Source organism: Coffea eugenioides, chromosome 4 (assembly GCF_003713205.1).
Source record: "Coffea eugenioides isolate CCC68of chromosome 4, Ceug_1.0, whole genome shotgun sequence".
Taxonomy (NCBI): Eukaryota; Viridiplantae; Streptophyta; class Magnoliopsida; order Gentianales; family Rubiaceae; genus Coffea; species Coffea eugenioides.
This window is the reverse complement of record NC_040038.1, coordinates 5,295,282-5,307,000: the sequence shown is the minus strand read 5'-3', so window position 1 is coordinate 5,307,000 and position 11,719 is coordinate 5,295,282. Positions and strand designations below refer to the sequence as shown.

At 37.1% G+C, this 11,719-nt stretch overlaps 1 protein-coding gene across 1 annotated transcript; it reads left to right on the top strand.

Moving 5' to 3' along the window:
* Nucleotides 1-8,102: 8,102 nt before the first annotated feature.
* LOC113768297 (protein DETOXIFICATION 16-like) lies at nucleotides 8,103-11,599 on the top strand. The gene is made up of 8 exons (XM_027312584.1): nucleotides 8,103-8,539; nucleotides 9,033-9,577; nucleotides 9,713-9,799; nucleotides 9,936-9,992; nucleotides 10,176-10,414; nucleotides 10,727-10,845; nucleotides 10,936-11,022; nucleotides 11,150-11,599. Exons 1-8 carry the CDS (start codon nucleotides 8,246-8,248, stop codon nucleotides 11,207-11,209), a joined length of 1,488 nt encoding a protein of 495 aa, XP_027168385.1. The 5' UTR covers nucleotides 8,103-8,245; the 3' UTR covers nucleotides 11,210-11,599.
* The last annotated feature ends 120 nt before the right edge of the window (nucleotides 11,600-11,719 follow it).

Sequence of the window (11,719 nt, the reverse complement as noted above, 5' to 3'; positions counted from 1 at the left end):
ACTAAGTTGAAATCTTATTATAAGGAAAGCATTGTCATGCATACCTGATGGAGAAGAGGTGCCCATGTCATTGACTCTCAACATATCAGTTTGCTCACCCTCTTTCGCTTGATCAACTGCTGCAGATCAATAAAGTAAAATTCGATTTAAACTATAACGAAAAACTAAATTTTTTTAAATCATATACTTTTATTGAACTTTATCCTGACAAATGTTAGCCATTATATTAGCCCTGTACATCTATAACATTTATATTCCACTTAGCCAAAATCTAGTTACTATGAAAGATTACCATGCATACCTAATGGTGGGGAGATGTCCTCGTCCTTCATTGCTAACTTGTCTTGGGCAGCATCGATGGATAATTGCAAATTCATTGCATTGCCAACTGAAGCAAAGATTGAAGCAAGAAAGTGATCATTAATTACCCTTAAAGGATTAATCTTTCCTACACTAACGAGATTGGATGAATGCCACATCATTTGAATTTAAACATCAGATTTTGTATATGTGACATGCATCTAGACTCGCTAGTATATACACTGTTAGTATATAAAAGATTTATCCTTAAATAAATTCTTTCGTACATAGAAATTCTTGGAATAAAACAAAATTCCCATGTGCCTTTGTGTGAATTGTGAGAATATGAGACTGCTAGCATGACTGTAAGAGCAACACTTTGGAGTAGAGAACCAACTTTCACACTACAATAATTACTTAACAGCTCAAAAAAAGAAAATGAAGAAGAAGATGATTTAACGAGTTGAAGTTACTTTGTTAAATTATAGAACCATGCATTAATATAATAGCAAACAAAGAGGACTTACGGATTGCTAGAGGATGTAAACCAGGCTTCAGTTCCAAGAAAATGCTCACTGCCATAATCGTACATATGAGAATTGCCCAGAATCCAAATCGTTTCTGCTCATACTTGCTAAAGCTTTTAGCAAATATGGGATCATACATCCTGAGATGACAAGCAAAATCCACTCACTAGTCACTAGAACTGAGACACTAATGAAATATAAAGCATGCTAGCTACTTCTTTGTTTAAAAAGTTGATAAATTTGGCATTGGGGTCAAGATTAGGAGGACCATGAAGAAATGATATAACCATTCGCAATTTTCACGTCCTAATGGCCTTGTTTCTTCTTTATGTATAAAGGGACATTGCATGGTTGATGAATGGAAAGAGACATTTCCTTACCTAGAGTGAGACAATCATCATATATATATATACTCGTTTTTCTATTGTTTAGGTAACGTTTTTAATTAGTTAACTCACTGAATAAAACGTCGGTCATTGTATTCATCCTTGAAAGTAACATATCAACCAAAGTTGTTATAGAATCATTGGAAAGATACAGTTGAATTTGTTGTTCATCATCATATTAGATTTTATTAGGAAAGAGTGAACTGAAAGCCACATATGCATGCAACTACAAGACTAATAATAATCTCGAGTATCTAAGTTGACTGTTGATATAAGCCATTGCGAAATAAAACAGATTAAAAGGTTTAACTACAAAAACAGAACAAGTACTTGTCACTACTTGGAAGGACAAATAAAATTAAGGGAAATTAAACATAGATGTCTTTCCACTTAATTTAATAACATAAATACCTTAACACTTAATTTATTTATGAAAATTCAGTTTAAAAAAAACTTTCACTTAATTTTGTAAGCAGAAAAAATGAAGTTGTGGGCAGTAGACAATGCACACTGAAAATAAAATCAATAAATGAAATTAAGGGAAAGGACATCAAGGGGATTAATGATCTCTGTCAGGTGCTAGTCTTGGTTTTTGGGGTTTAGCTTTTGTGCTAATCTTCTTTGCTGGTGCTTAATTTTTCTGCTTTGGAAGATTTTCTAAACTGGTAAAACTTGCAGTTGCTGTCTAATATTAAACACGATAGTTTGCCTTCACAAATATCTTTTACGTAATATGTAGCCAAAATAAAACCAGAAAACTTAGGCTTTGTTAATTTGACGACCCTTTTTTTTTCTTTTTCTTGGCTCAATATCTGGATGAAATGTACCTAAATTTTCTGTTGCGTCTTGGAAATGGCCCATCATCATCGCTTGCTAGAATAACATGACATTAACCAATAATAGTTTTTTCTTCAAAATGCTGGTATGGATGCAAAAGGGCTAATACAAAAACCGACTTGCTAAATCTGACATTACCAACTCTGCTGAATTCTCACTAAACTGAGAGTTAGGTGGTTATGTCTAAGCTGCTCAATCATTTCCAGGTTTGATTTCCATGAATCAAAACCACTCCACAAGAAAATAAACGTATATATGCACACATGATTTCGTTTGTTACCTGCTCTGCATTCTTTACACGAGAATGGGCAAAGATTGGGTAGCACCAGAAGGGGACGTCTAAACCCATTCTCTGTCTTGCAGTTTGCAAGAGGTTGCTTTGTTCGTAAATTGCTGTCAAATTACGTAAAATGGATGTATTAGATTCTTCCTTCTGATATGCGATACTTATGTTACAATTTGGCCTATTTTCTTTGAAGCATCATGTATAGCCTTTCTCCTTGCGGAGCCTAGGGGCAAACACTCCAAGATTTCGAACAAATTTCTCAATTATATTACAAGAAGAACAAGATATTAACATCATTATATAATTTTGTAGGGTTAATAACTAAACTACTACGGGCCTGTGATCTGCTGCACTTGGTGATTAGGAAAAGGACGACAGATGTCAAGTCTTTCTTGTGAAGAATACTTGTCGGTCGCAAATTAGAGCAGGTTTGGATTAATGTAACGTGCCCGACTTGTTTACCCCATTTTCCTGTTTGCTTTTTGTTGTGGTATCATTAATTAACTTAGGCCAAGGTTGAAGTTGATTTGGGACCATATATAATGTCAGAAATTCCAGATCATGTCACCAAGTCTCAAGAGTTGGACGTGTCATTTGGGTTTTGGGGTCTATCAAGTTTTACACGAAACTTTGGATTTCGATTTGGTTTTTTGTCACAAAAAGTTTCCACCACTGATTGATTTAAATCCCTCAATTATTATGTGGTGTTAAAGTTAAAAAGTAAGTAACAAGCTTCTCCCAACAAGTCCTCTTTGGCACCTTCAAAACTAAGTGCTGAGAAAAAAAAAAAAAAAAAAAAAGCATGGGTATGAAAAATTCAATCTTAGTTATATGGAGTAACCCGAATTGACAGTCTTTAACATTTTAAACTTGTTCACTTGAGTAACAAGTGAAACCCTTTTTTTCTTTTTCTTTTTTTTTTATTGCTTCAAATTTGAGTTTTGGGCCTAATTCAAAACAAAGCTTCTTCTATCATATTTCTTAGCCTACCCTTGAGCACTAACTTGGTCCAATTGGAAACTTAGATAGTGAGATAGTCCATCAAAAAATAGATTCTCACTTATCCTCGATCTCCATAATTAGCATATTGATTGGCTAGGAATATCAGTTCCCCAGGCCCGGTCCCAGGGAATTGTACCAATACCTCTTTGAAACCACTTTCATTATTTGGTTCTTGCAAGTGCTTGCTGCAAAATGGCCCAATTAGTTTCTACCCGATAACAATAAAAGAAATGACTATGGGTCACCGCCATAGTTTTTAAGGTTTGGTGGGAGTGGGAACTCAAGAGTTCAAACCTTATCATTATATATGGCTTACCACTTTAAATAGTTTAAATCCAAACGGGTGTGTAGTACACCTATTTGATCCAATGGTAGTGCAGTCCTCCGTCAATTTCTCAATAGGTCTAGCTGGACCCTTCCTTTTAAAATAGGTTAGAGTAGGATTAGAAATAGGTATAAAGTAGACAAGTGACGATTGATAAAAAAAAATAGCAATAAAAAATGTTGGTCTAATCATGATCCCCAAACCATACAAGCATCAGATAGAGCAGACGTGATGTACCCTTTTTTGATTCCATTGTCCATGCACTTGGGACAATGACTCGACTAAACCCCAGATCCTACAATTATTGGTGCCAATTATACTTTACAGTGTCAACACTATCACAAGTGATGTTGATGATCGCCGAACCTATAAAATCACACAAACAATTATGTCTTAGAATCAAATCTCTCCATCCAAATTTAGGGAAAAAATAGACAAATCTATCCATTAATTGGCTACTATTGATCTCTAGGAGACCTAAGTCTACTGTGAGGTTCCCGTTTCTACTACATAAGGACATACCAATGTAATATTTGGCTTTCTAATAAGTATCTTGACTGCCTATTCGAATATTTGTAATTTTGTATGTACATGTAATTTGTAATTTGTAATTTTGTATGTACATAAGGACATACCAATGTACTATTTGGCTTTCTAATAAGTATTTTGACTGCCTATTCGAATATTTGTAGTTTTGTATGTACATCAGACGAAGAAGTGGGGTAGGAAATAACTAGTACTACAGACATTTGTTCACTGCCTCAAAACCAGCAACAAGGAAGGACAGCATTCATGAGATACTTGAGGGGATTCCAACAAAAATCACAAACCAAATGAACAGAATCTTAGTCAGACCTGTGGATGAAAATGAAATTAAGAAAGCTGTATTTTCAATGAATCCCAATAAAGCTCCAGGAAATGATAGTATGTCACCCCTTTTTTACCAAACTTATTGGGACATCATTAAAAATGACATTGTTGAGGCAGTTCAAACTTTTTTCTATTCAAGTCACATGCTCAAATTCATAAACCACACTATTGTTTCCTTGATTCCTAAAATCCCCATTCCCACTGGCTTAATGCATGATAGACCCATTAGTTTGTGCTCTGTTCCATATAAAATCATCTCCAAAATCCTAGTGAATAGACTCAAACCTGTGTTAGATAAGTGCATAAGCAAAAACCAGTTTGCTTTTATGGCAAATAGACAGATTCTGGATAATGTAATCCTAGCTCATGAGCTCCTACATAATCTGAAAAACAAAAGGAAAGGACATATGGGATGTATGGCTGTTAAATTGGATATGTCTAAACCCTATAATAGGGTCGAATGGAATTACTTGAGGGCAATGATGGACAGAATGGGATTTTGTGATACTTGGATAAACTGGATAATGAATTGCATTACTACTGTGTCTTATTCTTTTAGTGCTAATGAAGAAGCAAGAGAGTTTGTTAAACCAGAAAGAGGACTAAGGCAAGGCGACCCTCTGTCACCATACCTTTTCCTCATCTGCTCAGAAGGCTTCTCAAGTCTACTCAGAAGTGCAGAGGCAAACCAAAAAATGACAAGAATGAAGATCAATAAAAATGGACATGTACTAACCTATCTTTTTTTTGCAGAAGACTCACTGATATTGAGCAAGGCAGATCAACAAGAGGCCAAAGAGCTGAAGGAAATTCTAAAAAAATATGAGACAAGCTCATGTCAGCTAATCAACTTAGAGAAATCTTCAGTGTTCTTCAGCAAAAACACTGATCAAAGAACAATGGAAGCAATAAAGGAGGATTTGGGAGAGATCCAGGCAGTGAGTCAAGGGAAATATCTGGGATTGCCAATGATCATCACAAAGACCAAAGAGCAGATTTTTGGATTTATAAAAGACAAAATCAGCAAGAAGATTGACCACTAGAAAACAAAATTACTAAGTCCTACTAGCAAGGAAACTTTACTGAAGGCAGTGACAATGGCTATTCCAACTTATGCCATGTCTTGCTACAAACTACCAAAGAAACTATGCAGGGAAATTTGCTCCATGATGGCAAGATGTTGGTGGGGACAAAACGACAAAAAAAATAAGCAACACTGGATAGCATGAAAAAAATTCACAAAAAATAAGGAAGAAGGTGGACTAGGATTCAAGGATCTTCAACTGTTCAACAAAGCTTTGCTTGCAAAACAAGTTTGGAGAATAATGACACAACCAAATCTCTTGATAAGCAAGGTACTGAAGGAGAAATATTTTCTAGAAGGATCAATACTAGAAGGCAAAACCCCAAAGAATGCATCCTGGATTTGGCAAAGTCTAATGAGTGCTAGAGAGGTCATTGAAGATGGCCGCAAAAAAAGAGTTGGGAATGGAAGAGGAACTAATATTTAGAAAGACAAATGGATTGACAATAACAGAGGTGGGAGAATAAGGACACAAAAATCAGAGGGCAGTGACTTGCAAAAAGTCTCACAACTCATGGTTCAACACAGATGGAACAGAAATTTGATATACAAAGTCTTCAACATGGATGATGCAGAACACATACTGAGCATCCCAATAAGTCTGTTTGATCGGGAAGACAGCATGATATGGAAGCACAACAGCAATGGCCAATATACAGTGGCAAATGGATACAAAATTCTGTAGCAAAAGGAAAAGGAAAAAAAGGCAAAAAGGAGCAAAGATGAGGGGTGCAGTTATCGACAATCAAATAATGAACTATGGAAAGCACTATGAAAAATGCCTATTCAACACAAAATGAAAATTTTTGTATGGAAATGCATCAACAATGGGTTACCAGTCAAGGCTCAAATCTTCAACAGAACTCGAAAAGAATATCCTATATGCTGCGGGTGTGGCGAGAGTATGGAGACCATTGAGCATGTACTATTGCAATGCAAGAAAGTAAAGGAAATCTGAAAATTTGCTTTGATACAATGGGATGGATTACAAGACTAATCCGGATGCTTTAAACAATGGTGGAATATGATGATGAATGCAAGAACTAGGAATGAAGGTGAAGACCATATAGCCTTAACAGTTCATGAACTATGGCAAATTTGGAAAGCAAGAAATGCAAGAATTTTCAACCCCTCATAACAAGAGGCGTTTAAAGTGAGTGAAAAAGCAACTGAGGAATGGAATGAACACATAGAAGCAAATCAACACAAACAGAGAAAGAGCACAGCAGAAACAAGAAGGCAATCTGGAAATGAACAAATGGAACAAATAGATGTTGAGACTGTAATTCTGAAGCTTGTAGTCCAACACCAGAAGGAAGCCAAATCTTTTGGTATTGGCATCACAGCACTGAATGCTGCAAACCAAGGGATGGCAGCTTGGTTATTAAGAGAGAGACAGACAAGAAACAAAGACCAAGACATGGCAGAGACAGTGAGATTATGCATGATCAAGGCAGCAGGGAAAGGATGGGAGAAAATCAATATACGGTTTGAGAATAGGAAGATGATGAACCAATTTCAAACCGAGAAAGGTGGTAGCACAGAGATAGCTACTATTATGGAGGATATTCAGAAAATGACCTTATGGTTTCGAATGTGCTCTTTTGTGAGTTTGAATGAGGATACTGATAGTCTATGCTACAGTTTGAGCAAAATTGCTCTTTTGAATTTTTGTGACATAGAATGGAATTATGTCATTCCATAATGCTAAATGCACTTTTGTAAAGATAGGAGCCCTTGCTCCAAAATTATATAATTTTGTGATGATATAAAATTTCTATCATTTCAGTAAAAAAAAAATGTACATGGACTCGGTTCACTATTGGCCTTAAAACCGTGTGTGTTTTTCTCGTTGGCGTTTACCTTAAAGTAAACTTTAGGCGCTTGCCGCCCAAGGAAAGCATGCTTCCATTTTTCGCCTTCTTGTTTCAGATTCAGACATGTGATTCATTGCCAAACCACAAACGTTCGTGACGGATAGTCCAAAATTCTGGTCTTCTTGCCAGGATTTAATACTGCTGTGGTCAGAGGTGTCGCGACAGATAGTCCAAAAATCTGGTCTTCTTGCCATCCTGTAAGTGCAATCAATCGGTGAACGCCGCCATCCCCATCCATGCAGTATCCCAGCATAGTAGTAGTATATCAGCTTGAGTTTCCTCTATTACCATTATACCCCTTTGCGGGTCCGTGTCCTTGTCCTCTAAAACACAACCAGACTCTACATATTATCGACTTTCAGCGCATCTACAGCTACTTAGCCTTGTGTTCTTCCATCAAGTTAAAGATTTTGAGGAATGATAGCAAGATTAGGATTATTTTAGATAGACAGATATGAGGATAGGCAGACATGTTAAAAACTTTTTTCTAGATTAGGGGCATATCTTGTAACAAGAAGCTGTGCCCTGTGGGTAGAATAGGCATCCAGGAATTTATCTCTCTCTCTTTTTTTTTTTTTTTTTTTTTGTGGGTCCAAGAAGATGGAAAAATATTCACCGCTACAAATTTCAAACTAGCAAAGGCAAATCCATTTTTGTCTCTCCGCCTCAGAGTCCTGAGGGTGACTCAGTTTTGTTCTCTGTGTGTGTTCTGTGTGAGCCTTTTACAAGGCATTCAAAGAAAGGAAGAAAAATGCCGAGAGAACATGAAGAACAAGCAATCCTGAGTGCACCATTGGTCGACACCTCTGAAAAAGTGGGGTGGAAGGGAGGATTGTGTGATCAAGAAAATAGTTTTAACAAGAAAGAAATTGTCGAAGAAGTTAAGAAACAGATATGGCTAGCGGGGCCTCTCATCTGTGTCAGCCTTTTACAATTCAGTTTACAGATTATTTCTGTGATGTTTGTGGGACATCTTGGAGAATTAGCTCTATCTGCTGCTTCGATGGCCACATCTTTTGCATCCGTCACCGGTTTCAGCTTACTGGTCAGTTGGCAATTCACTCATGATCGTCATTACTTAATTCACTGATGAATGTTAAGACTGTTTGTAGTTTTCTTCGTTGAAGATGCGCATGCTTTCGAGAGCAGGATGTTAAATATAGTTCTTTAAGATTGTGTAGAGCAAACTTGAGAATTTCATTAATGTCTAACTTGATTTTGACCGACTTGTCTTGATACATTTAATCTTTTGCTCGTTCGCTGCGAGTTAAGACTGGATTTTCGATGCTTAAAATGATTTTCGAGAATCTATACGTTGTGCTATTGGCTTCTTATATAATTGCAACTATGCTGTAAAACCTTTGCGTAGTTAATCTGATGTGTTCTTGGTAATCTGGCCCTGTGGTTTAACTTTGATGATTTTCCATCTAAGGTGATGGTGCAATGCTTCAGTGCTTTCTTGAAGTTGGATATGAACTTCTAGGTATAGATTTCTTCTGAAGTAATTTTGCTTCTCTGACTGCTCCCCTTTTGAACAGATGGGAATGTCAAGTGCATTGGATACATTTTGTGGTCAATCATATGGGGCAAAGCAATACCATATGCTGGGTATCCATATGCAGAGAGCTATGATAGTTGTGTTACTCGTAAGCATACCTCTTGCAGTGGTCTGGGGAAACACTGGTCACATATTAAAGTTTTTAGGCCAGGATCCTCAAATATCAGACCAAGCTGGGGTATTTGCCAAGTTCATAATCCCAAGCCTTTTTGGGTATGGCCTTCTTCAGTGTCATGTGAGATTTTTACAAAGCCAGAACATTGTCTTCCCAATGATGTTAACTTCTGGAATCACAACATTATTGCACGTCCTTGTCTGTTGGCTTCTGGTTTTTAAGTCTGACCTTGGCTTCAAAGGAGCTGCTTTGGCGAATGGCATCTCTTATTGGATCAACCTTCTTCTGCTTGCATTTTATGTCAAATTCTCTACTTCATGTAAGAAAACGTGGACTGGATTTTCGAAGGAAGCCCTGCATAATATTCCCAATTTCCTTAAACTTGGAATCCCTTCAACTATCATGATCTGGTAAACTTTTTACACTTTCAAGTTTCACAGTCGCATCTCATGAGAATCAGCAAATCCTATTCCATTTGTACGTCCACTAGTATCTTCATTATATAAGTTAATATTGACACAGTTCACGTCTTTAATTTTCAACAGTTTGGAGAACTGGTCATTTGAGATGACAGTTCTGCTTTCTGGCCTTCTTCCTAATCCACAGTTGGAAACCTCAGTGCTCTCCGTCTGGTAAGAAATACTCATGCCCACCCCCATACCCCGTTATATAAAATCTCTTGTCTCTCATTGACAGGAAATTGAATCAATTTCCTGATAATATGCATGCGAATTGTGACCACTTACTGATTGAACTTTTGATTTTCAGCCTTAATACAGCTGCAACTGTTTGGATGATTCCTTTTGGACTTAGTTGTGCTGTGAGGTCAGTTAAAGACACGACTAAAACATATAATTTTTGTTCATACGGGTAAAATCATCCTCACATGTTTATTGTGTTGTTCTATCAGGGTTCACTTGTTCATAAGTTGAGGATCCCTTTCCAACATGACCAAGTTATCGTACCTCCTTAATAGTCCATTTTTAACCTGCTGAGTTTTTTATGCAGTACACGGGTGTCAAATGAACTGGGGGCTGGTCATCCAAGAACTGCACGTTTGGCAGTGTGTGTCGTCTTTTTCATGGCCATAACAGTGGGCATTCTGGTTGGATTAGTCCTCATCTTGATACGTAACGGTTTGGGATATGCTTTTAGCAATGAGAAAGAAGTGGTAAACTATGTAGCAAGGATGGTGCCATTACTTGCAACATCAAATATATTAGATGGGCTCCAGTGTGTTCTCTCTGGTAAACTACTGATACTTCACTCCTTATCATTACCACAAACTATCCATGGAAGATAATGCACTGTGTAGCCAGTAAAAATTATAGTACAGTAACCCATGCACAACCCCTTCTATAGTGCACTTCCATGCAAAAATTAAAAATACAAGCTGTTCAACCACAAAATGTGTGTCTGTTGAATTTTTGGGGTCATCAAATTTACGAAGGGACTTTTTATACATCATAAACTCAGCAGAAGGGAGCTTAGAATTTAGAAAGAGAACATTAACTAGCTAATCGTGCTTAGAAATATAAGTTTACGTGGTTATTGTTCAGGTACTGTTAGAGGATGCGGCTGGCAAAAGATTGGTGCGTTCATTAATCTTGGATCATATTACCTTGTGGGCATTCCTGCTGCTGTCTTAATAGCGTTTGTTCTCCACATCGGAGGACAGGTAAATGCTTGCAAAATTTCCCTTTCAAGTTCCAATTTATCTCCAATTCTGTATCCTTGCTCACTACCCTTGTGTAAATTGATGTCTTAGGGCCTCTGGTTGGGGATAATATGTGCACTGATTGTCCAAGTACTGTGTCTTTTCATCATTACCTGGCGCACTAACTGGGCAAAAGAAGTAAGCATTCTATCCTTTTATTCGAATTCCTCTAAGCTCTTAAATTCTGAGAAGAAATTGGAATTCTTCTGCATGTTCTTTATCTGCTTATGCAGTTGTTTGATTTATAAACTTGCTTTATGCCTAGGCAAAGAAGGCCTTGGAAAGAGTTCACGATTCTATAATCCCTGTAGAGACTGTCTCCTGAAGCTTCAGGCTTTGTTCTGTTATAGCAGCCGCACCACTTCTTGAGCAATATTGGTTAATGCAAAGGTCAAGATTTTGGAAGCATGCATCCTAGAAACAATGACAAACCAAAAAGCAAGCTCACAAGGCCCTCAACTGAAACTCTCAGGTTTCTAGTTCAGCTCTGCACCACAGGCTTGCAGAGGCAGAACTAAATGGTCTCGTAGTTTATTGATCATGATTGAAAATCCTCCTTCCTTCAAGAAAGAATTACAAAATAACAGAAAGTTGTGCTCAGCCATATTATGCCACCATCGGTGGTGGTATCTTTAGCAGAAAATTTCTGAAGCATTCTTCAGTGGAGTGCTGGTAGTATAAAGTAATCCGATAAAAAGGGATCCTATTCTCCATATACAGCCTCTGTTTTTTATATTCTGCATTTCCAATCTCTTTTAAAAACTGTTGATATGTTTGATTAGTTTCATTGCATTGCAAGCAAATCTCTTGGCATACCTGCATAATGGATTATGGG